Source organism: Tetrao urogallus (genome assembly GCF_951394365.1).
Source record: "Tetrao urogallus genome assembly, chromosome: 5".
In the NCBI taxonomy this organism is placed as follows: domain Eukaryota; kingdom Metazoa; phylum Chordata; class Aves; order Galliformes; family Phasianidae; genus Tetrao; species Tetrao urogallus.
The window spans coordinates 4,164,990-4,192,475 of NC_136818.1; the positions used below are offsets into that span (position 1 = coordinate 4,164,990).

Below are 27,486 nucleotides of genomic sequence, written 5' to 3' on the forward strand. Positions count from 1 at the left end.
TTGTTGTTGTATTTTTATCACTTTCCTGCTAATTCTTTAATTCTTAATTTTCTGAGCAACAACCTCAAATCTTGATGGTTGATTCCTGAGCAGTGTGGCTCCAGAAACAAGAGCTCTCGTGGTGTGCTGATCCTCCATGGCACCGTACACGTGAGAGGCATAAACCCCAGTACCTTATCTCTGGAATCTGTTCTGGCACAGGGGTGTTTCACTTCTTATTAACTTTTTGCCATGGGGTGATTGCCTGCAGTAGTCTTTTCATTTCTGCCTCCTGCTGCCACTTTGACAATAGGAACAGCAGCAGGAGGCAAAAATGAAAGGACCAGATTGAAAGAAGCACTTTGCCACTGTTGTAATTTTGAAATTGATGGTGTTTTTTAGCCCAAAGTCTCAGAAATAAAGCTGCTTTTCTCTTTGCCTCCTATTGTTTTTCCAACAGGGAGAGACATTCTCTGATGTTGCAGAGGCAGTGGGAAGCCAAAATGAAAATAATTTTCTCCCTGAAACGTTGGATTGCATAAAGTGAACAATTTCAAGAGGGAAATAGCATTATGTTTTCTTGTTGACTGCCATGTGGTGAATACTGGTATTTCCGTTTGCCCATGGAAAATAAATAGCAGCTGCTTTTCTTACTGAATTAATGTCATCATAGAATATTTCCTATAAATCTACTGACTGTGCATTTTTAACATGTCATTTTTATGCTTTCCCTTTTTCTGCACTAGAGAAGGCTTTGTAACGTGGGTATCTAATTTCCCCCAGAGGCCATGTGCTGTCTCTAATGGCATGGCCTTGGACTCAGCTTTTTCAGCCAGAGTTATTGGTCTGCACCGTGCAGAACTGTGCTTTATACCCATATCGTTGGGATGACCAATAAACCCTGACATAATGGCCAGTATCACTTATGCCAGAGCAAGTAAAGTGCAGAGTAGTCCTGTAGGTTGACATTGATGTCACAGCATGGAACAGGTTGCCCAGAGAGGTGGTGAAAGCCCCATCCTTGGAGACTTTCAGGGACAGGCTGGACCAGGCTCTGAGAATCCTGATTGATCTGTATACTGAGGGGAGTTGGACTATATGGCACTTAAAGATCCCTTTCTACTCGAAAGATTCTATGTTTATATGGCACACAATGTGGTTTTTCTGCTGGAGTCTTTGCTCGGTGGGATGGGAACCTAAGTGAATATCACTCAACAGTGTGTTCAGGAGGCCTAGAAGGTCAACAACATTCTTGCTTGTGTCTGAAACAGAGTGGCTAGCAGGAGTAGGGAACGACTTCTCTTCTTGGCACTGAGGAGGCTGTGCCTTGAACACTGTGTTCAGTTTTGGGCTCCTCATTCCAAGGAAGTCATTGAGAAGCTGGAGCCTGCCCAAAGAAGGGCAGCGATGCTGGTGAAGGATCTAGAGATCAAGTCTTGGGTAGAGCAGCTGAATGAACAGGGATGTTTTAGACTAGAGTAGAGGAAATCCAGGGGAGATTTTACAGTTCTCTACAACCACCTGTTGTTGGCTATAGTGAGGTGGGAATTGGTTTCTTCTGTGAAGCAACGGGTGATAGGATGAGAGGGCAAGTAATGCCAGGGGAGGTTTAGATTGGATATTAGTTATTTTATGAAAGGACTGTGAAGCATTGGAACAGGCTGCCCAGTAAAGTAGCTGAGTTACCATCCTTGGAGGTGTTTAAAAGACATGTAGATGTGGTGCTTATAGACATGGTTTCATGTTTTAGTGGTGGACTTGGCAATGCTAAGTTTAAGGTTGGACTTGATGACCTTATGCCTCTTCCAACCTAAAAGAGTCTATGATTCTGTGGGGTGGGTTGAGCTTCATAGCAGACCATGGAGGAGAGCCTTGTGCTGCCTGAGACTGATGTTCCCAAGGAAGCAAGTGCTCTGCTTTTGGTGACACATCATTTGCAAAGGTGAGCCAAGTCAGTCAGGGGACAGAAGCATGGACTCTGCAGAGCAAACTGCAGATATTCAGCCCTCTACGTTGACATATTTCTGTAGGTGCACAAAGTGCTCATGCATCACAAGACCACGCTGTGGACAAGAGAGGCTGAAGTGTAGATCAGTGACTTTAGTTGTTTGGGGCTCCTGCTCTTTTCTTTGGTGACTTTAATGTATGTAATTGAATAAATTGGTCTCTTATTGAACATGTGAGGAATTTGGGAGGGCTAATCAGAGCGTAACCTTTTCTTCGCTTGCTCTTTTTACAGTCTTGGAGAATTAACATTTATCTTAGGGCAGCACAAGTATTTGGCCTTCGTAGGAAGCGAACTGATTCTCCATCCTTTTTCTCTCGTCATACATAACAAAAACGAAATTCTTGGATAGACTTGTCAACAGAATGCATTTGTATGCTTTGAAGTGTAAATTGTGAATTTATGTGTCTCGATGTGACTTTGGGGCACTGGGTGTAAGTGTGTGCATGTCTGTGTCCTGGATTAGTCACAGTCTAATTAAAATTGTTCTTGCAAATCACATTCTTAAAGTCAGATGCAGGTAGATCCTTAACAGGGACTTGGGTTTTATTGATTACTGTAGGATTAAAGAGAGTCAGGTGAATTCAGTAGCTCTGCAAATCTTGCTGCCTCTTCACACACAAAAATGTTCATCTTTAAAAGATTTTATTTTATTTTATTTACTGGTTTGGCTACGTTTCAGCTGCCGCGGGGAATTTTGGAAGAGGCGGCAATTGCAATTCACATTACGCTTCCGCCACCAGTTCAGATTTGGTTGGGAAATGACACATGGTTTCTCAGCACCTTTTGAAATGGCCACTCCTTCCTACTCTGAATTTCCTTTATGGGAACGTTTGGCAGCAGCTTCTGCCTGCTGGCTGCTGTGGTTGGCCATATTAGTGCAGCCCTGATGTGCCCCTTTCTTTTCAAAGCATCTGGGCTTTTACTGCACACCTGTAAAACTGTTTGCTTGTTAACCTTAATTAAAAATTACTGTAAAATCAATCACAGCAACGCAGAGATGGAGCAAATATTTTCAGTCACCTTTAATCAAAGTTGTTTGTCCCAGAAAGATGCAATTCCATACCAAGATGGGTAAGGGATGAACTGGTTGATGACCCTGTGTTCCCAAGGGCTACATTTACTTGATGTTTTGATGTTTACTTGGTTTAAACATTTGCCTGAGCTTGAAACATCTGTGAACAAAGCTCACAGAGTTCTGTATTTTAAGAAAGAAAAGCCACAGAAAACTCTCTTCTCCCATCCCCTCCAGTTGTGCTGCAATCCTAATTTTTATCTCGATTACTTACGCAGAAAATGGACCACCAACTTTTCCTTGCTTCACTTTTGTCCATTCCCTAGAGCTCGCTGAGCAAGGCTACTGCCTCAAAATGAAGTTTTATTGCAGTGTCGTATTTCAGTTTATAGCAGGGGTTTTAGCTGCTTCTGCAGCCTGTGGAAAGGCACCTTACAAAATGGCTTTTGGAGATTTATGAAGACTTGCACAGCATGGAGGCTGAAAGGAAGTTTAATTACATTCAGCTTTTGGTCATTTCTGTGTCTGACGATGTGCCCATACACTGTCATCCCAAAGACCATCTAAGAAAATAAAATTGATCAGTGAGCCTTCTGGCTAAATCTAAAACGAGTGCTTTGTCATCTGCCCATGGAGCGTGTGTGCTCAGTCACTGTCAGCCCCAGTGTGCTCGCCCCAACCTTCCTAGCACTGAGATTTGTCCAAAAGTTTAATCAAACGTTATTTTATTCCTTGGCCTTCTCTGTAAATAATTGAATTCTTCTCTTGACATATTCACATGTAATTCCTTGCACTATAAAGAAATAATTTAATCTATTCCACTCAACCATTTTGCTTTGGAGACAGTAAAATGTTCATCTTGTTTTGTACTAGCTCGTGTAGATACAGCACGTTAAGATAAAAACTTGGCAGGCACAGTTGCTGTCACCTTGTGAATGACATCTGTGCTCATAAAGCTCTGATCAGAGACGGCAAATACTATGGAAACATCTTATTTATTTATATAGTAAACTTGGTTCTGCGAGTGGGGCTGTGTAGGTGTCTTTGAGTACTGTAATTCACAGGCTAATGGTGCCAGGAGCCATAAAGTCTCTCAGTTGGAGGTTACAGTGAATAGCAGCGCTGAACAATTGGGAAATACTGCTGAGATGATAGTCTGAGTGATGATTGAGTTTTCCTGGAGAGCCCTTATCTGTGTTTAAAATTGTAGGCAATGTTTTTAAATTTAACCGTAACAGGAGTTCATTGAGCCTATAGAGTGGTTTCCATTTCACCTCTTTAAATGGTTTGTCGTTTTCCCAAAAAATATTCTGTGTTTGCACTTGAGACAAATGTTAGCGTTGCTGTTGAAATTGGGCATTTTACCTTTTTCTGAGTGGAAGCACCAGCAGAGCAGCAGGGAGGTTTCCCTCTCCATGCCCAATGAGGAGGCTCGTGGGTCCCACCAGCACTGCCAGACAGGGCAGCTCACAGGAGGAGGTGGGATTCTGGACAGAAGGAAGCTTAAAAGGTAGCTTGATGAGGCTTTATGTTCTTATACCTTGCAACATCACTTTCTTAATGAAATACTTCCCAAGAGGGTTCCGAAGTTGTCCCTTCAATGTTAACTAGGCAACATAAAACTAGAATCATAGAATCTTCAAGGTTGGAAAAGGCCTTCAAGATCCACAAGCCCAATTGATCCCACTGTGCCCACTGACCACATCCCTCAGTGCCACATCCCCACGGTTCTGAAACACTTCCAGAGATGATGACCCCACACTCCTTTAGAAGCAGTGCCAGTGCATCATTGCTCTTTTGGAAAACAGGTACTGCATTCGGGGTACTGCAGACCTTTACCAATATCACTCTGGAGCGGTGAAAGGACAAGTTTCCCTCCATCACATTCAACTTGCGTTGTAACCAAGACTTTTCTAAAGGCTTCTACATAGAAAAGAGGTACTTACCTTAGATGAGAGAAGGATTTGGGCGTGTATTTGTTTAGTTTAAACATCCTATGTAGAATTGCTGTCTGTTACATTGTGAAGAAACCGTTGTGTTCCCAAGGTGCTGCGATCTCACCGTCAAGTCCCAGTTTCTTTTTGGGTGCTGTGCATTGGAACTGTGGTTCTGTGCAACCATTGAGAATAATGTGCCATCAAGGAGAGGGGCCTGTCTGAGCTGCTCATGGCTCTTTTGTGAACTGCTTCTCAGTGGCTGCTGTACTGAAAGGTACATATAATTATGTGTGAATATTTTCTCTTTAACACCTACTTATGCGCTTTTTTTTTTTCCTCTTCCTGGGGAAATCTGTAGTTGATTAAAATTACCATGAATTTTCTTAGGTAATTGCTACCAAATGAAGCTGCGTGCAGTGTGCGTATGCATATGTGCAAATACAAAGAAGTGTGGATAAATACATACGTGGAAATAGGGGCACAGCTAATGGGAAACATCTCTCACTAAGCAATTAATTCACGGCTCTCCAGCCTGTGCCATGTCTTGGAGGTCACTCTGTGCTGCAGTGTTTTGTGTTCTCCTCTGCACCGGTGCTATAAAAATGCTAATTGTCCCTGTGAAGATGTAGGCTGTTTATAAGCACTGGCGTGATTGTTTTGCAGCCCTGTGAGATCTAAGGCGGTGTTATTTCAGGTTTGTAATTTGAATGTGTGATGAATACAACTTTGACAGTTTATTAGTTAGAAAAGGAGAAAAAATAACAGACACCGGTGTGTCGTTCTTCAGCGAATTGATTGCCAGGAGCATGTTATTGACTTTGGTGATAATATCATTATATATTTTACGGTCATAAAATCAAGAAATTCAGATTATACCCTGAGGGCTTCACACATTTAAATAAAGGATATAGCCATTTCCAGGGCTATTGGTTTAGATTGCTGGATGCTGTGAGGAATACGTAGTATGTTAGAAGTAGTGCACTTATTGCTGCGATGCCCTGGTTTATTTTCTTTTTCTGCTTGTGAAATACTCTTACTTACAAGTCCCCTGGGTTACTCAACATGTTGGCATATTACTGCACTGCTGGCTCAATGCTCCATGGGGCTGAGAGCTGTTACAGTCTGGTCCTGGACTTGTATTGAGGTGAAGGTGAGTCATCTTCAGGCACTCTGCCCAGGCTGTTCAGAGCTGGACTTTCTGCCTCATTTTCCTCTTGGACTACATAAGAGGGCTTTGAGAACTAGTTTATAGTCACATCTTGGGGTTGAGTGTACTTGAGGCACTTAGGTTGAGTACTTTGGATTTGGGGTTCAAGTCTGTCTGTAGTTTGGTGAAGGCATCTTAAGGCATATTGCCTTGGATGAAAATGATTGAATATATTTAAAACCTCATTTATTACTTTTACGGTAGATTTACTGAGATCGATAAAGTACCCTAAACCTGCTGCAATGGGAAACCTCCCTGCTTCAGCTGCCAACACAGGACCACGTTGCATCACAGCACTCTGGGGATTTGCGGTGCTCTTAGGATTGCACAAATCCAAGTGCAAAGCTGCAACCCTGCAGCAAAGGCCATGTTTGCTGCTTAGCAGGGAGTGGCTGCGGCTGGAATGCGTGTGGCTTCAAGGGGAGCAGTGGCATATAGAGGAGTAGATACAATAATCTCCCAGACATTTACATTTAAAGTGCCTCTGAGGATCACAAATCCATATGCCGCAAACAAAACGTTTATTTGCCTATGTCAACAGTGGCATGCTTACTAATTAAAAGTCGTTACCTTTCTAAATTGAGTTTGTGTGACATTGTTCTTAGTGTTCTTTTTGCTTTTGCATTCATTTCTCAGTGTGGGGCTTGAGCATCAGTTCTGGTTTCCTTCTGGATGGTAAGATGTTTGTGTTTGATTGCAAACAAGTGCCTGGGATGTTTGGTTCATGAAAGTAATTTGTGAAGGAGTTCGAGAGCAAATCATTGGGCAATAGCCATTGGTCTTGAAGGTAATGAAGTGTAATCCATTTTAGAATGGGCTAATGGTGTTGGGTCATCTGACGAAGATCCCTTCCTGTACAGGGGATGGTGGGCAACTGAGATGCACATGAACTTCTCACCCGCTGTGGCTTCAATGAAGTATGGGGGTCTGTGTAGTCAAAAAAAGCACCATACAATGGAAACCTAAAAATAAGTACCTGTCATTAAACACGTGTTCTAATTTTGCTCTAAACTGTTGTCTAGTAATGAATAGTGGAAAGCTTTCCAGTGCAAACTGCAGCACAAGGATTTGGAAAGCCAGTGTGAACGTGGATGGAGGAGATGTGGCCATACAGCGAGGAGAGAGACAAGTTGCAGATGGCTGGTTCGTAGCAGAGGGCAGTGCGTATGTGCATCTCCAGGCTTTACATGGGACATATGCTCAAGGGTTTTTATGGCTGAATTTGTAGTCTCTAGTAATTTGCAGTTTCCACCACAGTTTAAAATATCGACATCATTTTCAGGTTGATGATTTTTCCAGTCGTTTATCCCCCAAACCACTCCATCCTACTTAATCTGGGTCATAATTAACATGAGGCTTGTGCGTAGGCAAACACAGCCATACGTTGTGTTTGAATGGGCTATTAATGTCATAGATTTACTTTCATTCTGAAAAATAGATCATAGGTTGGAATAAGTATAAATGTTCAAATAAGTGGGTGAATGCACGCTCGTTATCATGACTCAGGAAGCACTCTGCAGTGCTTACGTGCACGGAGTCACAGCGATATTACTATTAGCTAACAGCTGCCTTCTGCTATAATGAAGACGTAAGGCTGAAAATTGTTGGCAAGAAAGCTGCTGGAATTGAATTTTATTTACTGCGAATCAACAGGATATCTTTGCACGTGTAGGAGACATACAGGAAAAGTCCACTGTGATCGTTGTAGTTTGTCGTGTCTCCAGATGTTCTCCCTCCTGCCCAACATTGGGGACTGAAAGAAGAAAGGGTTTTTTCATCAATTCTGGCTGGCAGTGCCAACATCTGCCTTGGCGTTCCCCCGAGGCGAGCTGTTAACATTACTTCAAGTTTCAGATTCATCATTTGTGCCTCATTTGTGGCGTTTTGTTTCTTTCTTTTATTTAGTTAGCTATTCTTTAAATACCATGTGAGAGCATGAGGTTTCAACCTGCTGTTTATTTCCTTCTGAGGGAGCAGGAGTGAGAATAAATCAAAGGAGACAGTCGGGTGGCCCCTGAACTAGCACAGCATCCCTTCTCAGCTACCTTATTTTTAGGAATTATAAATAAGGCATCAAGACATTGCTCTGGGCAGATCCCTGTCATTGAATGAAATGGTATTTGTGTGCTCAAACACACTCCAAGACCTCAACATGCTTGAAATAGCATGTTTAACAAACATTTAGCCCTTTCTTAGTTCACAGCATGGACTGTGCTGTGTGCTAGGTGAAGGAGAGACAAATGAAGCTCTTCATTTGGAAGTATTCTTTCTTAGTCATGTATGCTACCTATATTTTCCCATGGTGAGATGGTAGAAATTTCAGTTCCATAGTTTTGAGCCAGGTTTGTTCATCCCCTTTGGTGTGTGTGTAAAGCTAGCAAAGATTTTTGACCTGCTGGCAAAGATTTTTTTAATAGAAATGCAAAACAAAAGAGCTTTTTCCTCCTAATTTTGTCCTACTTATCAAAAACTACTTGTGCCAAAGCAGATTTTATTAATTTTTTCTGTTGTTCCTTTGAGTAGTATTTTTTCTGTGCTTCAATCTGTCCAATTAAGAATAAGTTTGAAGAATGTTCAGGGCCCTAATTCTCAAATGCAGTTGTCTAAAACGAGCTTCTTGTTCCTCTTTTACAATACCTAGAAGTACAAGGTGAGCTCTATGGCTGGATGGGAAGTATAAATTCATGCAACATTGGTCTGTGTTTGGACCAACTATTTGGCCTCCTTGAATCCCTGGAGGCAGTCAGGGCCAGGCTGGATGTGGCTCTGGGCAGCCTGGTCTGGTGGTTGGCGACCCTGCACATAGCAGAGGGGTTGAAACTGGATGATCATTGTGGTCCTTTTCAACCCAGGCCATTCTATGGTTCATGTATTTTGCTGGAATCCATTGGGAGCCAAAAATGTCCAATTCTTCAGGATGTCCCAGTTCTGCTTCCTTGTTTGTGCTGCAGGTATTTGGCTTTAGCGGCTTGCTTGCTTGCAATTATTTACAGCTCGCTGCTGCTTTTTGTTTCAGATTCTAGCACAAAAATCCAAAGACAGCAGACAAAAGCATCTTTAAGCATGTTTAGGAAGACTGATTACACAAAACAAACCCCTCTGCAGACACTTGCTGGGGATGAGGAACCAAAGCATGACAAGTGCTCATATTCCTACAGTCAAAATGCCTTTCATGCGTCGCTGTAGTGCCGTGGTTGTGTGTACTCATCTGGTCTGCACACAGTAGTTTATGTACGCTGACCCTATCAGTGCTGTGCTTTATTAACCTGTGATTGCTTTTTTATTAAGAAACATCTCATGCCATTTTTCAGCTTCTCAGCTTGAGCGTATGAGAGCCATTGCATGGCCCTTTGTATGTGTCTACCAACAGAAAGAACAGAACAAGGAGCTGGTGTTTATTGTGTGGGTTTTAGAGCGGCAGTATTCTTGAAGGAAATAACGTTGTTTGTTTTTTTATTATTGAAATGATAATAGCCTGAGTATTGCTGATACGGTTAGATAAGTTGTAATGCGAGGGAACAGCAGCGTGTTTCTGTTAGAGTTTTGTCTGCAAAATGAAGAATTCTCAAGTGTATTGGGATTAAAACAACCCGGGAAGATCAGAAGTGTTCAGATTTGTCAGGTCTGATTCGGGCTTATCTCTTATTTCCGTAAACCTAATTTGTGTGCAAATTTTGTGCAGGAGATTTTGTATGGCAACAATTCCACTGTGAATTCGTGTGAGGCAATAAGGTCAAAAGGTTTTATTGAACTTGTACATTTCTTCTAATTTTATTCAAATGTTCACACGTTGAGGTAGGTGCTGGATCTGATTTACTACTTAACTGGGAGTTTTTATTCATTTATTTGCCTGCAAATGTCACTGTTTCCCTTATGTCTTTTCAGGTCAGGATCGCAGCGAAGCCACTTTAATAAAGAGGTTTAAAGGTGACGGTGTCCGATACAAAGCAAAGCTGATTGGGATCGATGAGGTTTCAGCCGCACGGGGAGACAAGTTATGCCAGGACTCCATGATGAAGCTCAAGGTGCAGTGCAACCTTCAGTGTTTAATGTTTGGGAGGGATGGGGAGAGCATTTCAGCTTGAACTTTTGCTCATTCTCCATTCGTGACACCGAGTCACGCTCTGGTTAATTATGTATTGAAATCAGTCAATTTTACATGAACTCCTGGCTGGTACTGCTTATCCCAGTTTAATTTTAATACATTGTCTCAAAGTTCAGTAGTTATTCATGATTGACACCGCTGCAATTTGTCCACAAATTGCAAACAACACAGCTGCAAATTGAGTGGTTTTATTATGCAAAAGGAGAGGTGAAAGAATATAAGGAATAATAATACACGAGATTGTTGCGTATGACATTGTTAATGAACTCCAGCCTTCCCTTTAACCATTACCTTCTGCTGGGGTGGGCAGGAAGAATGGAATAATGGTGTGGGCTGTAAGGTTCAGATATGGAACAGCGGGATTAAGGAGTTACAAAATATGAGGTTGGACCCTGAGAGGACAGAGAATGGTTCCAGTCCTGTGGAGCAGGCAAGTGTAGGTGGTTGTTCATGAATAAGCAGCAAAGGGTGGCACGCATCTTCTTCCTGCAACAATCTAAAAGAGAGATACGGTCAATAATTTACAAATCAAGAATTAAGTGGTTCAAAAAGACGCACTACAGGCTTAACTTTGGCTGCCACAGTATTTCTATCTTTCTGATGGCTTACTGGATATTTCACAACATCCCATAGTTGCTAGTAGCAATCAGGGAGACTTAGCACTGTTCTGCTGGGCGAGCCTTTGTATTTCTTTCCTCCATGGAATATTATTTCCACATCTCCAAGATGCCAGAGACCCATTTGTGTAATGGTGAGGTGGTTCTGAGCAGTATTTTGAGATAATGGAAACAGGGAAGGGAGCATTAGAAGATCATGTTGGTATGTAAGGCAGCATAGCAAGTTGGGAGTACCAGAAACTTAGTGTGTAACAGCAGGAGTTCTAAGGTCAGGAATCATTTTTGGGATGTCTTTTGACAAGTCAGTTGTTCTCTTTTATATTCATGTCTATGCAAGGGAAACAATGACCTCTAGTAGGCTTGAAGACATTTTGGAACATTTTTATTTGCTGTTTAATTTGCTTAATGTTTCATCTTTATACACTGTTACTGATTAAGGCAGCAGGGCTCCCGAATAGGTGGAAATGGGTTTTCTTTTATGGTTAGGCTGTGGAAGTGTAATGTATGAATTGTGTATCAGCAAGTTCACTTTCAAAGGAAAAGCCAGAGATCATGAGCAAAACTAACCGTGTATGCCAGGTTGTTGGGTTTTTTTTTACAGTAGAGGTGTAGTTTGCTGCTGCTTCTGTAAAAAACTCAGTTTGCTTACTTCAGGTAAGTGTGTACCCATGAAGTGAGCTTAAGTCATGGGAAATTTTTCCCCACTGATTGTTCACTGTGGGTTTTGTTGTTGTTGTTGCCTTAAAAAAAAAAAAAAAAAAAAAAAAAAGCAAGAAAAAGAGAAGATGGAATGGCTTACAGCTGGAAGAAGTGCACTAGAAATGAACTTCAACATTCAAGAAAACAAATTCCACAGAGGATTAGCTAATATAGGGATTGAAAGTGGGAGCACGCTTGCAGTGATCTCTGGGTAGCATAAAAGGGATGGGTGCCTTTAGAAAAGGAAGAAGACCAAAAGTAAAGGGCTACTGTTCCTGGAGAGCCCTCAAGTATTCTTGGAAAGGTGATGAATTGTCAACATATGCTTTGCTGTGGGCACCTGTCAGAAAACAAAGCCAGGAGAATAATGAAACCAGCCCAAGTATTTTTTGTTTCAACAGGGAATTGTTGCTGCGGCCCGTTCGAAAGGAGAGCATAAACAAAAAATCTTCTTAACAGTCTCCTTTGGTGGAATCAAAATCTTCGACGAAAAGACAGGGGTAAGTAACACAGCCATACAGTGGCACAAAATTGAATCTATTCATGGATGTTCCTTTAAAAGTATTTCCTCGCTGGGCAGTAATATCTCACCAGTGTAGGCACACATAAAACTTCTGACAAGCTTGATAAAGGGTTATCATATATCAGAACAAGCCATTAGATGACTGAGTTGTAAAGTGTAGCATGGGGATGTGGTTTATTGTAAAGCTTCGTCCTGGCTACTTCTGCAGAACAATTTACTTGAGTACATGAATGCTCCTTATGGGCATCAACACTCACAGCTCGGAGGCCAGAAAGTGGCAGGGAGTGATTTGTTTTCCTTTTGCCAGCTTCCAAAATTGCTTCTTGGAAATACCAGTGGTCTGTTTGCAGGCTGGTAATGTCACCTATAGGGGTTTCCTCATCCATCGTGGGCCCACCGCTCCTCCAGGTGCTGCTTTAGGCTGCTCAGCAGCAGAGGGCAAACAACTTCTGAGAGTCTTTTCATAAAGGTTTAGGATTGAGGTTGGCTTGGAGCGGGCTACATGTGACATGGGGAGCTGAGGTGAGCTGTGGGCAAACCCAGGTGAGTGAAGCTTGTTTTCCCAATAGAGAAGACAAAGAGGAAGGGCAGCAGGAGCTGCACACACTTTGTTGGGGTTTGCAGGATAATTTGAGTAGGAGGGGACCTTTTCCCTCATCTATTTTATGTCCAACAGGCCATGTGAGTTACCATTGTGCCTTGACTAACAGTACACAAAAATCCAAGAGCCACTGCTGCTGCAGTCTACAGCTGTCCCATAGTTCAGATTACGGTTGTTTGTAGCTTCAGTGTCAGTAACCCAGGCAAGAGATCTATTAAATCTATGATTCTGTGATATTTCTGTCAGCAGCAACATTGCTCTTTTGTAAGATATGCAGTAAACGTGAGAATTGGTGTATTTTAAACATAATTGTTAGGAAAAATATGTATATTGTATGGGATCCAAGGTCTACGGTGTATTTTACTTTGGGGATGCACTTTGAGGCTACCAAGCAGCCACTTTCCTGCAGCATTGGGTCAAGCAAGATGCAGACTACACTGTCTGGTGCAGTTTTTGCCACAGAATTTACATGTTTGGTTATTTTTAACTGCTTTGAAAGAAGAAAGCTAAGCAAAACATTATACTACTTAGACACAAAGGCACAACACACAAACTGTTTTAATCCTAATTAAGAAGATTTTTATAGCAGTTTAAGCTCTGCCTTGAATTTTAAAAGGCTCTTGATTTAATCTTTTGAAAGATTAACTATTTAACACGATGCCAGAAATAAAACCCTACTGATGATAGATGAAATTATCTTTGCCAGTTAATTTATATTATTAGAAAATCAATGTCATTGAGCTCACTGATACATAATACAAGCAGTTAGTAATGAAGAGCTCGTTTGGAATGTGCTGTGTACTGCATGTGTAAAGTAATCATATAAAAGCAGTGTTGAAGAGAACATTGCTGAGATTACAGCCTGTGCGTAGAAGATAGGAAGTGTCAGAATTGGGGCTTGGCAGAGCAGTCATGATTGAGTCCTCCAGCATGTAGACATTACGATAGTATTTAACTGCATGATAGCATGCCTTCTTTTTTCCTTTTGTCAGAGAACACCAGCTTCATTCAGTGCATGGAGCAAAGTTTTCACTCCACCAACAATATACCCACTATTTTGTTTTCTTTTTCTTTTGTGTGCAGACTGGTGCCTCACTGCACCCTATGCGAAGGGCAATAAGGCAGCCTGTTACTTTCCTTTTAGTCTTCTCTTGGGAACATAAAAAAGAAGAAAGAGGCAGACCTGTCCTGTGGCACTTATCTCTGAGTGTTTCACAAACGTTGGATTTATTTTCATAAAAGTGGCACTGAGAAAAGGGATGCGTTTAGAAATAAAGCTGTCGTTCAGCCAGATTGCCTCTCCTGCAGCATTCCTGCTCGCTCGCATCTGCAGCTAGTGAGGTGGGGACATGACAAGTCTCCTTCGAAGATTTCATAACTCTGACACCCTGTACTCTAAATCTGACATAACTATATCATCCTCAGAGCAGTGCTGTCACTCACTCACTGAGCCATAGACGGAAAGCTTTAAATCCACCTTCCAGATGTCTGCCCCTGAGCTGCCGGAGTGATGTACGGGACTATTGGGTTGTCACTTTTGAAATAGGACTGTGACAAAGGGATGTGGGGTGCTTTCTCCAGCAGGTTTAACGTGACTCTTTCATTTTACGTGCTTTTCATTTCCATGCTTTTAAAGCTGGCTTGCGTGGGCTTCTTTGCCAGCTCCTCACAGTCACCATACCATCAGCTTCATCTCCAGACGAAATAAGTTCAGTGCAATTAGGCAGTGATAATCCCATTCTCAATGTGGAGGTGAAAGGGAGAATCTCCAGCAGGTGAAACTGGGCATGTATGTTTGCTCTTCTGAGAAGGAAGGGAAAGGGAACTGCAAAAAGGTCACAGTTTGTGCTCGTAGATCTGATGACCACATAATAGTTCGTAAAGTTTGGAGTCCGATGTTGAGATATGTGCAACAGGGAATAAAATATGCCCTTAATATGTAACAGCCTGGGTAAGCTTGCATTTGCTTTCTCCTTTCACTGCCCTCCAACCCCCTGCCAAGGCTTCCCCCCTTAGCTGTGTTTTTCTGCAATTTTGGGATTCCCAGAATGCTGTTTTGGTTCACAGTGCTCTTTTAAGGCTGCCTACCTCTCTAGGATGCCCTTTCCTAGCTTTTATCATTAGCTATTGGTGTCATGTCTTCCACAATGGCAGCCTGACGAGATATGAAAGAGAGAAAAATATTCTGAAAAAATATAGGCTTCTCTATGTTTGCTATCTTGTGTGCTACTATTGGATTTTAATTTATCACAATAAAAAATCAATTTGTAGCTCAAAACTAGCAAATTTTTAAAAATTGGCAATGTCATAGCTGACTTCATACAAATGACTTAGGAGAATTGCTCCATAATTCATTACAGATGAAGGGCTGTAGTCAGGCTATTCCTGAAAATCATAAGCATGATTTTCTTCTCCTGCACTTTATATAGGTCTAATGGGTTCCAGACCTAATATTCATCAAAAAGTATTGATTTTAATCATACCATTTTTCCAGCCGTCAGGAATTCTGCCCTTTGAGTAAATTTATCCGTGAAGGAGGATAGGTTGAAAATGGAAAAATATTTGGGAAGATTTTATTTAAGGAGGCTACAAGGAGGATTTGCTGTGAGTTTGCACCATAGACACGAGGCACTGTAATGCATCTTCAGCACTGCGAAAGCAACAAAATCCTTAACTCCACATAGCAGGATATGCAAATTTTTTAAGGGCCCATCATTGTTCATTAGCTATTTATGAGTATTATTTTGTTAATCACACACATCAGGCTATCTTGCTGTGATAGCTTAGTAATGCTTCATTAGACACGCATGACTAATACGGTCTCCGTAAAGAGGCTGTAATTGTCTCATTGTTTATTAATGTTACAATAAATCTTTGTTTACTGTAGGTTACTTTCCAAAATGCGTTCAAAAACAATACTTTAATTGTATAAAATAGTAAAGAAACCATTTTCTCCTACATTCATGTAACAAGGTATACTTTTACATTCATGCTCTACCTGCAAAATTCTGTTGATGTTAATGAAAGCCCAGACACTGTGAAAGAGAAATATGACAAAGGCAAAAATATACTGTTAAGCTTTAAGTCAGGAATTATTTCTGTTAAAGTAAAATTCGGTTTCAGGGATAGACAGATTACTTGAATACACTGCAATATGTATCTCTCTACAAACTATTATTACTGGTGAAATACCCAGATTCTTCTGTCATCCAAAAAGTGTGGTAGACCTGTATCAATACCTCGTTTGTCTGAAACAGCATAAACTATGGATTGTGACCCAATCTATTAAGATGCCAACCACTTCACCCACTCCTCTTATTTTGTCACCCAAAGAGTGAGTCTCATTTTCATGATTTCTTAGGCACTTTGGAGAGGTTAGTTGTTCAGTGACACCAACCCATATCTTTATGAAAATACAGGGCTTGGCCACAGCCTGTGTTGTAAAATTCCTTTGTTACGTGCTGCGAAGAAGTATTGCAGTGTGGTGCTCATGTTTTATGAATTTAATCCATAGCCATTTTCTTCAGGCTTTCAATATGAAGCTGAGAAAGGAAAATGGTGTATGTATATCATGTTGGCCATCTACTCTCACTCTTCCTGCTGGCCTCAGATAGTTCTCTTCTGGTGAGTTTATGTTACAGCTGTGACATGACCCAATCATGGGTTTAGATTTCTACATCTTGCCCATCTTGCTGACCTTTTAAGCTCTCTTGACCTTCTACTGCAGAGGCTTTTTCAGGTTGTTGCTGAGGCTTCTGTAAAGCATTTTCCAGGTTGATCAGAGGCTGTGACAGTTTTGTGTCTGATATCCCCAGTATTGGGTACTCTTTTTTTTGGGTACTCCATGTGATGAGAATGACAGTGTTAATTATGCTGATAGATTGCTAACAGGACAGCTGAAGTTGGCTGAAAGAAAATTTTAGCAAGATGAAAATTCTCACTGTTGGCTGAAGATACCTCATTTAAAATGTACCAAAGGTACTTCTTGATTTTACTGGAAATCTGTTGGTTCTGGCGTCTTTGACCAGAAATCGAGGTATGATTATGGATCTCTAATTACTCCTTGAAGCACATGTGCTGGAGCAGATGAAATGTCAAACTGTCAAGTCTCTCTCACTGAGCATCTCTGAATATTTAAAAATAGAAATAAAGGAAGGAATTCTTTTTATCTGCTTCGTACTCGCTCTGCAGTGAGCTGCAGAGATGGTAATGAGTAGTTCATCAGATTCTCGTGTTTGCTGGAGCATGGTGATGTGCAGAAAGTTGTGAAGGTCCCCTCCTGGAGCCCTCTCTGGATCCAGTACAGAACACGCCAGGATTAGCTTTCATTCCTTTCATTTCTTTAAAATTGGTCTTCCCAAAGTCCCTGTGGCCTCTTTGTGGCTGATGGCATTGGCGTCGTTTTTAAGTCCTTCCTCCCGGCCTCCATGTCTCTCATCTTTGGATTCTAATCCTGTGTTTCTAATTTCATTCTGTGTCCTGCAGTTTTCATCTGGTATTCCCTGCACTCTGTCCTGATCCTCTTTTTTTTTTTTTTTTCCCTCCTGTTATGTTTTTTATCAATATTATTTCCTTTGCAAATAGAAATGTGGTTATTGTGTCATGCCAAGTGATTGCAGTGCTGAATGTTGACCTGCCTCCAGCCCTCTCCTCCTACATTTACCCATCAGTTCAAGCTTAGCAGGGCTGAAACAGGCATTTTAATCCTGATTCCCAAAGGTCTCCCACTGACCTCCTTTCTGAGTTCTGAGGAAAGCATCAGCACCATCTATTATTCAGCCTGTAAGCTTCGCAGCCTTTTTGACTCAACCTTGCTTTCGACTGCCACATCCAGGGTAACTCCAGATCTTTCAGATTCCTCATAACTGCTTGGAAATACAGCACTTATTGTCATGCTTTCAGTTAAAACACAGTTCTGTCTCTCTTCATCTTATGTCTCAATTGTTACCCTTTTCTCTGTCCTTGACAATTGACTTTTATTTTTGAAATCCATCATGGCTGCCAAGATTGCTGCCCAGCTTATTCTTTTGATCATGTCACGGTTCTCTTTGCATTCCTAGGCTAATCTGCCTGCTCTGTTTTATCACCCCATAGCCTGTCTGTGTTTGTTTCCAGGCTCTCAATGGCTCCCTTTTTTCCTCATCCCCTTCCAAGGAGCCACTCTATAGTGCTAGCTTTCATTGGTCATGTATTCAGTTCTCAAATAAACAACCCTCAGCCTCTTCCCATCCTATTCATCATACTTGGGGGAATTCTTTGTAGATATCCATGCTGTACTCCCTGATTTTATTTCAAATCTCTCCTTAAACCCCTTCTGTGCTAGAAACTCACTCAACTCCATGCTCCTGAGCCTGCTGTTATCCTGTTGACCAAAGTCAAATTTTTGGTGTATGCTTGGAAGTCTGGCTAGTGGAGGTCCTATCCAATTACCTCACAGTTTCCTTTCTACGTGTAAATATGAATGTTAGATGTGGCATTTATTGTTTTTCATGTGATAAATAAAACTAATTAGGAAATAGCAAAGTAGGGAACTTAAAAACCTGGCATATTATTCTTACAATGTATTTATAGTTATAGTCTTGTGATACTTCATAAGGGAAACTATAATATATTTTATAAATAATGTTTGGCAGTTAGCAAAACGTAAATGTCAGAAGAGCCTACTTCTACAATTACATCTCTTATTGACTATTGTAATTCATTTCTTATTGGCCTTCCCAACCGTGCCCTAGACAGTTTAGAAAGTTTAGAGCGCTCCAGAGGGATTTTTAATAGCCGTGAACTCATGGAGATGTGTTCTCTACAAACACAATTTGCCATGAAATCCTTATATATAAGACAGTTTCATCACAGTGAGATTAAGCACCCCAAAGACAAAACTCTGGTGTGACTTCGCACATGGATAAATCTCAGAGTTTTGAGGTTTGAACATTGCAGTGCTCTAATCAACATCTGAGATCAGCCTTCTTGTAGTGGGTGTCCATAGGAATTGCCTTGTAATGTTTTAACACTAACTGGTGTGAAGATAAAATGAAACTATTCTAGGCATTTAATCCAAACTGAAATAATTTGTGGGAATTTGTTGTAGCTGTGTTTTTCACTATGAAAAAGATAAACACTTGATTGCTTTCAAAAAGGCAGAAAATTAGATTTTATGACTTAGTGGTGGTCTCATTTGGCTATATGTTGGCTTCCTGTTGTTTAAGCCAAGTGGCCAGAAGTAGATTAAAGGAAGGGAGAGACTTCTGTGTGCTCTGTTATGGAGTAATGGGGAACCTCACTGTATGTATATTCCCAATAGTCAATTGGCCTGCATTGCTTATGGGGGTGGATATCTGTCTATTGTGGTAGCAGTTACTATCTAAACACTTCCAATATCATCTGTTTTTAATGTTTTATCATGCTTAAACAGAACTTGAGGTGAATTTTACTAAAACTTTCAAGTCAGCAAAAAACCTTTTGTTCTCAGGGATCCTATTTCATAGTAGGGCTCTATTGCATCCTTCCACTGAAGTATTATTCCGTAGCAAAAAACTCAAAAGTATGGAGTTACATATATTATTGTTTTTTTGCATGTGATATCAATGACCTTTAATTCAGATATAAAAGCCACAAGGTATCCTCACTGATACAACCACATTCTTTTTTTCAAGCTGCAATTTTGGTAGAAAAGCAGCCAAAATGCATTTACTTGGGGAGGATTGCTTGCAAGTACTGGTATTTTTAAGCCAGGTTAATGCATTACACACCAGAAAAAAATTGCAGGCCCATTTTCAGTACACACAGAATGATAATGGCTGAATTCAAACTGCTCGGTGGAGGATTTAGCAAGAGAAATGCTGACATGATAATAGGGCAGGCTGCTGGGATGCACTGAAACTTCCCTGGAGAGCAGTGGGGGATCTCCAGCAGGTGCCATAACAGAAAGTTCCATCTCCCTTTGAATCCCTGTGTTCCTTCCCCTCCGGGGTGGCTGGGAAGCATTACACCCCAGGTGTGCTGATGATTTTTCTTCCTATTCAGTGCATTTCATATGGTAGGCTGCTCTGCAATTTTCTGTTTGTCCCGGTAATAGCAGTGCTACCAGTGATGCTCCTGAATTTCTGCACTAACTTGCAGTTTGTTTAACCTCTCCTATGGGCTGCTGTCAAATGCACGGGAGACTGATGGCCTTAGCTGTCAGAGTAATGGGATAGGAAGCTGCAGGAAGGTTTACTTTTAAAGTTAGCTCGAGTTTTCAAGATGATAGTAATAGATCGCTATTGGCAATAAAATCAGTGGATAATGTTCTGCCCTCAGGATCACATTGTGTTTACAGGGAAGGCAGCAAGAGCTTTGTTCAGTCTGGCAGTCGACGAGACAGGTAAATGCTTTCCTTCCTCTGAGTTATGTAGGATGCTGCTATTTGTCAGCAGTGACCAAACACACATACCTGGCTTTTGTTCCTTTTTACCCTTTATGGTTCCCATCCTAATTCTACAGCATTGTGCTCCCAGCAAAGCAAGCAGCTACATTCTTGTAGATTTTGAAGGCAATGTTGTTGAGCACCTTGAAATTTCAAGAAAATGAGAAGTGTTTGGAAGTATTTTGATGTGTGCAGCATGTGAGAGTGTGACCTGTGCATGCACAAGGCTTAGTGCTGGGCAGGACAGAGAATGAAGGCATGAGGAGGTTTGATTTGGGTTAGGAGACGGGAAGCAGGAGACATGTACACAGAAGTTGTAAAGAAGAAGGCAGTAGAGAGGAAAGCAGGGGGAGCCATGCTCTGGGCCAAAGCTGAGTGCAGGCTGTTAAATCCAAGTTTGCTTTTGAAGATTTCAGTTGGGAGAAGGCTTCTTTGCAGGACAGCAAGCAGGGAAGAAACAGCTCTGGGCATGGAAATGTGCAAGTGGGAGCTTGAGACTTGCTTTTGGATGGTGCCAGGGCAGAACTAATGCTCTACTGCTTGAATTGAAACTTGGAATTCTGGTAACACAATGGGCTCAGCACTGCTCAGTGTGGCTCCAGAAATTCCTGCTTCTGCATATTGTAGGAAAAATAACTCCAAATCAAGCCAAAAGTTACTTGAAAGTTCTTTGTTCTTTTTTACAGTCTCTTTGAGGTTTGCCTTTTAGATTTTATTTCATGTTTATCTTCAGGGCTCCGGTAATACACACATTCGTGTTGTGGATGTTTTATATCCTTGGTTAAGTGCCTGTTGTGGGACCTGAACAAAATGAAGGATTGGCACATTTATGGGATTGTATGAAGTTGGTTTATTCCTGCAGTTGTAACTCTTGGAAAAAGGTGTCCTCTGTTTTGCTGTAAGAAGACTGAATATAAAACAGCATGAAGTGTCTGAATGATTCTTATGAGCAGGGTAGGTGAGTAATGGTACTGTTTCTGAGTTCCAAAGATTATAGCACTAGAACCAAACATGTTGGTCACCAGAAGTTTAAGTCACAGGAAATGAAGAGTGGAGCCAAGTTAACTTTGTCTAGTTCTGTACTGAGCCATTTGAAACCAATCCGTGCTAAATGCAGGTGGGATTTCTTGTTTGTATGCTTTGGTTTATTCCTGATTATGAAATCGCTTTAATATTTGAAAGACACAAAACATGGTGCCTTGTGATCTTCTCAGCTTTTATTGCTTTCATTTCTCTTGGTTCAGGAACATGACATTGTACGTAATTCATGAGTTCATAGAGTTGTTTCCTATTCTCATTCTTCTGCATACACATGCTTTCTGTCATCCTTCTTTAAATCTTACTAAATTGGTATGAGTATCTGATGGGCAGATAGATAAGTATAAAGTAAATTCCTCTTGTCTTTTTACCCTGTTCCAGAGAAGTTTGTGGCGTTTCTTAGGGTTGAAGAAAGTTGCTGCTTGATGGCTTTCCAAAACAACTTGAATTTTAGTACTGCCAGTATTGGTGGGATTTTTGTGATGGTTGTAAGTTCTCCATTATAGAGTTTGTGTGACAAATCTTGAACATCTGAGGTTGGTTTTCAGCAATGAGCTTTTCAAATCGTGGCCTCATGACACACTCTCAAGAAGAGAGGGACTCATAATGCTCACTAAATCTGAATCACTTTAGACCTGAGGCAGCTAAAGCCAAAAAGTATCTCCAAAGCTACTGGAAGTTGTATGAAAAAATGTCTTGTGCTGTTCGTATAAATCAAAAGCATTTCAGGAGGTGAAGGATGTTGGTGTGAAGGAACAAAAGAACTTTGTAAAAGTAGAGGTCTCTCAGAAGGGATTCACAGGCTGTAAAGATGAATGCAACAAAAATACTGGGAGGTTCAGTAGTATTGGAGCAAACTGACTGTCTTATTACTGAATGTTGTTCTCCCTCAAATTCAAGATTTTATCAGTAACAACCTTGTGAACTTCAGAGCGTAGCAGGAAAGGACGCAACGCATGGTCAGAGGTGCTGTGCTTAGGCTGTGTGCCAGCTTTGGCTTGGAAATCAGAGGCAAAGTTGGTGTATTTATGGCTATTTTGATTGACTGTTTTCCATAAGGCAATGAGGAGGGTGCTAACAGAGAATGCAATTAGACAGATGTGTTACAGCCTTGGAAACACAGCAGCAGCTATGGGACCAGCTGCCATCCAAAGAATTAAATAATATTGCTATAAACAAGCATTGTTATTTGGATACCACACTGAAATAGTGAAATGGGAAGGTAAAGCAGTGTGCTACAGTCTGTAGATTGTGTCAAGCAGTTAAGGTGTAGGTGCATACTGCATTACTGAGCTGACTAGCTCAAAGGAGATGTTGACTTTGGTATCAGGGATTGGGTTTGCTGTTTCTTGGTATCCCTGTGCAAATCCTTCTTTGTTGTGGAAAATGATACAAGACTCATGGGATGTCCAACAGCACAGGTGTAGTGTAGCACAGTTGTTTTTCAAAAGCTCTACAGAAATGTTTCCTTGCCCTTTAGGATTTTCTTCGTCCTAAAACAGTATTTGCAAGTGCATGCTTTAAATGTAGCTGGGGATTAATAGTAATTGGACAAGGGCTTTAGATTTAGCTACATAGTTGTATTCCTGGTACACTAAGAAATTGAAAAGCTTTTGATGTGAAGATACACATTTGGCCACGTATGCATTCCAGTCTTTTGTTCCTTTCCTAAGTTCATACATCTAATAAATGAATCTTCTGCATGAGCAACTTAGCATTTGCTTTTGAAGACAATGAACAATAACTAAGTTCATATCTGGTCTTTGTCAGACATTACTACAAATTATGAGAGCCAGACAGGAGTTTATTACCTTCGTGGTGTTCTCTTTCACAAATTAGGCTCTTGGAATATCCAGCTCGCTCAATATTGTAGATCCATTCATCACAATTAGATTGCTGCGCTGGCAAAGTTAAGTCCTGCTAACTTAATTGACTAACTAGTGTATGCTGTGGATGTGGAGTGAGGACAACTCCAGGCAGTTTCTGAGCATTCTGGCACGTGTGTGTTGCAAAAGGCACAAACAAGGGCACCCACATTTGCTCTCTCTAAGAATTTTCTGCTCCTATTCCCCAGCTTCCCTACAATTGCAGGGTACTCTTTGTTAGGCAAAGGAAATGTTAAGCATTAGTTCAGATTTCACAGAAGACCAAAACACCCATTTATGTCATCCTCCTGTGGCTGACCAACCAGGCTGTTGCCTCGGGTACCTTCACCAAGTTCTTGCTCTTGTATGGGCTGAACTGCAGTGCCTAGACTGAGCTCTACCCAGCACTTCACTTGAAGACTTGCTCATCTTTAGACATACAGTTGTGCTCACTGACTTTTGTCCTTCCTGATTCAGCTGCACAGCACTGTGTGAGTTTGAGCAAGGCACATAATCTGTTTTTGCTGCAGTCTCCTTGACTGCAGGAAGATAATGGCTCTTAAGAATTTTTATTATTATTATTAAGAGGAAATTAAACTTACACACCTTTACACAGACCAGGCTTTGAACTGCATATAATCTGAAAGTGTGTTTTTCATGCCATGTGTTTTTATTGCAAAGCTTCTGCTCTGAAATGCCTGTTAAGGGTTGGCCCTTGGAAGAGCCTTTCTTTAGGTTATTGTCTGCAAAATCAATCTGTGCAGAAGAAGCACAGGGATTAGACAGACTTATTTCTATTTATTGCCACATGAGGAATCCATTCAGGCTCAGAGAACACACCAGAGCTTATATTTTCCATTCTAGCTCCTGTTCTCATATTTTGAGTCAGAAAGTCCCTAACTTGTTGTTCAGCCCAAGCTCCATGAGTGGCTTTGTGTAAAGGATTTAGGGCTGGACCATTCCTGCTTGTCTGTGTAGCACTTTGCATGTGTTCAGTATTTCAGCAGAAGAGTTGAGTCATGTTCACACTCAAATTCCAGCCTCCAAAAGTTTCTGCAGCATGTGCTGCGATACCCCTTTAGATTGTTGTTCTTGTCCAAATATTATTCTGGGATTCATCTTTGGAAAACAGGCCAAAATAATCCAGAAGGATAACAGCCTTGAAAAACATCTGCCTGGTGGATGTAGAAGAGACCACAGCAGCAGCACTGTGATTTACAGCAGCCTCCTGCCTACCTGGAAATGAGCATTAATGACAAATTCACAAGGGAGAAGCTAGACCCTAACTGCTTGGGTTTGACTACCAAGGGCAACAACCTGCAAGTTCTGCCTCTGTGTTGTTGCTTTGGCAACTCTTACAACACTGGTGAAATGTTTTTATACTGCATGTCGATACAAATCCAGCTTTTCTGGGAGCAGCGAGATGAAATTCATCTCAGAAGTGCTTGCATGTTTTACAATTCATTGTTTTCACTTAATGTGTTGCAGTATATCGTGGTAAATGTGCTATTACACTTTTAGCTTGCTAAGCTTCTTGTTAAGGCATCACTGTAATTTTCCTTGTTAGATTCAGGTTTTAGTGTTTGTTCAGTTGTCTTCCTAAAGGTATAGGATGTGTTTTCTTAAAACACGTCTGAGCAAACATTTTGTGAACTGGAATCTGGGCGAGGTAGACAGCAGCATAACCAAAACTAAGGTCTGTGAAGTTATTTTATTATGAATTTTGCAGTTTGGTGGGTAACTGGTGTTTGGGGAGCTTGATGTGACACTCAAAATATACTACTGTTTATTCAGATGGCTGAGAAGTGGGTAGATGGGAATGGAATCATAGAATCACAGGATGCCTTGGGTTGGAATAGACCTTGAAGACCATCCAGCTCCTGGGCTGGTTGCCTCCCACCAGATCAGGCTGCTCAGGGCCCCATCCAACCTGACCTTAAGCCCCTCTAGGGGTGGAGTATCCACAGCTTCTTTGAGCAAACACAGAGGATGCTTCACCATGGCTGTCCACATCCTTGCATTGGTAGCCTGGAAATCCTAAGGCTCCTCATTTAGTATTTCAAGGTTGAGGCTTTACAGCTCAGATCCCTGTGAAACTTGTCCTTCTGGGCACACCATTACGTGCTGCATGCTTCCTGCATTCGGTGGGGCAGTGTGTGCAGGAGGCTTTGCAGCTCGCAGGGCATTTTTTGTTGTGGCTCTTAACAGTGTGCCCCAGGCTTCACTAAATAGACAACCTCATTAAAAGAGGAATAGCGATAGTAAAGCAGTGACTTTCTCATGCCATCTAACTCACATATTTGACATGATTGCTGGGCCCTCCAAGTACTTAATTGATTGACTTAATTGATTTAGTGGCACTGGAGGCTATGGCATGGAAATAAAGGGACAAGATGAGGATAAGGGGTGAAAAAATTTATGATAGGTGCCAAGCAGCCTGAGGGAAATTAGAAATGCTACAGATCTCAGAAGTAGCTAAATCAATTCCATGTGATGTGCAGGGAGGGATGGGGGGCAGAGGAGAAGAAGCAGGAAATGGAGTGGCAAAGGGGAGAGAAAATACTCTTGGGCTGCAGGGACTGGGCCAAGCACGAGGGGCTGATGCATTAAGGATGGTGCCTGTGGTGGCTGCCCATATTGCTGCCTAGGAAGTATTTCAGACTTCCTTCTTTAACAGCAAGAAATGGCATCTGAACATATGAATAAAATGTAATACAGACATCAGGTTTAGCCTGAAAAGAACAACTGTTGCAGCACACGACTTAGTTAGCTAATGCAAGGCTTTGTCAGTGCTTGCATTTTAAGATCATAAATGTTTTCAATAGTGACTAAAGTCACACGAGACCTAAAATAATTTGGAAGCTGTGTACAGTGAATTTATTTAACAACTGAAGCTTAATTGTTAAATTACCTTCTAATCTGCGCAATATTTAATTGACTGTATTGAACCGCGGTACAAATTAAGTCTTCTCTGTAATGTGTTCTGCCATACTGCAGCCCTCCACCAATCCCACACCTCACTGAAGGCGTGCTAAATGGCTCATAGCAGCACTCAGCAAAGGTGCCATAAAAACATCAAATAGTTTGTGATGGACTCCACCAGCGTGTGCATATGGGGGTGTCATAAACATCCCTGAGCTATGAAATGCTCCTTTATAGGCTCTTGACCCACTAGAGACAGGATTAAGTGGTAAAACCCTATAGACAAAAGAGCCAGAGGAGCTGGGGTGGGAAGGGCTTTACAAAAATGATGCAGTCCCAACCTGGTGTTTTGCAGTGGTGAGTTTGTACCAACTGCAACAGGTGTCATTCCTGCTTAATGACGAGTAAAGAGTCAGACACTCGTAAAATAGTATTTGGAAGAAAGTGCTGGAAAATGTAAAAAGGACACAGTCCATGAATCAAGCTCTGAAAGCACAGATTCAAAGGAGTGCTTGTACCTTCACTGTGGTACAGGTGTGTATGCAACGTTACGTTTTATGTGCATGTTCCAAGCCAGTATCCCTCAAACAAGTAGAAAACTCTGCCTGCTCCGTACAGTGAAGCAGGATGATGTTGCAGTCACCTTTACTTAATTTGTGCAGTATATGAGGTATCGTAACCATTACAACCGTAACCATTTTCCAATAGTTAATGAGGGTTCCCGAATAAATCGGAGCGTCTCCATCTGCTGCCTTACATTGTGGGCGATCTTTTGCCATGGTAGAATGGTCTTCAAATTTAATTCCATGAGGAAGGAATCTGATCACAGTTTAATTTCAGTGCAAAACGCTGTCTCACAATCAATAAAGCAATGTCAAAGAACTTAGATTTAATAGGAGCCGGAGATAACGTTCCCTTGTCATATGCAGAGTAGAGAGATGGGAACATTTCATTTCATTGTAAGAGATAGAATGCAAGCATGCTTTCAGAGGAACCTAGTAAATCAATACCAGCATGTTATCTAAGAAAGATCATTAATTTTGAACACTTAACACATTGTGAAAGTCTGGAGCACAACCTTTAACTTAGCCATGTTCAGCCCAAAGTCAGCGTCAAGCTTCCATTTCCCTAAGAACAAGCAGTCTCGATCTCAGGAAGTTAGGAGCCATTTAATGAGGAATGAAAGTGACATACGTCCAGTCTGCTGTTTTATATATAGTCAGCTTCCTCTTAGGTGCTGCCTTCCCATTGAAACTCCCGTGCCTGTTCTGCGGGAGCCACATTACCTGTCACTGCCTCACAGGCACACGGCCCTTTCTCCTCCATACGCACACATCCTCTCTGGTTTTGAATTTTAAAGTGTTCTTTAAACTCTAAAAATAACCGGTTGTTTAGAGATTGCCTGGATACCACGCTGCTTCTCAAAATGTGCTTTTCTCCAAACCAGCAGGAATCTGGACCTCAAAAGAATTCTCTGCGGCTTTGCCTGCTCTCAGAAATATCCCTGGATTAGTGGGGAGCAGGGCGATGCATCAGAGGGTGGGAATTCAAACTAATAGGTTGGGTTA

The 27,486-nt window shown here is 41.4% G+C and overlaps 1 protein-coding gene across 4 annotated transcripts in view; it reads left to right on the top strand.

Annotated features, from left to right (window-relative positions):
• Positions 1–27,486, top strand: part of DAB1 (DAB adaptor protein 1) — a gene marked incomplete at both ends in the record, with an annotated part of 88,141 nt that overhangs the window by 30,064 nt on the left and 30,591 nt on the right. For all 4 annotated transcript variants that reach the window (XM_079535721.1, XM_079535722.1, XM_079535723.1 and 1 more), the window contains 2 exons: positions 10,029–10,168; positions 11,966–12,064. In XM_079535721.1, coding sequence (XP_079391847.1) covers positions 10,029–10,168; positions 11,966–12,064 — 239 coding nt within the window. The remainder of the gene's footprint in view (positions 1–10,028; positions 10,169–11,965; positions 12,065–27,486) is intronic.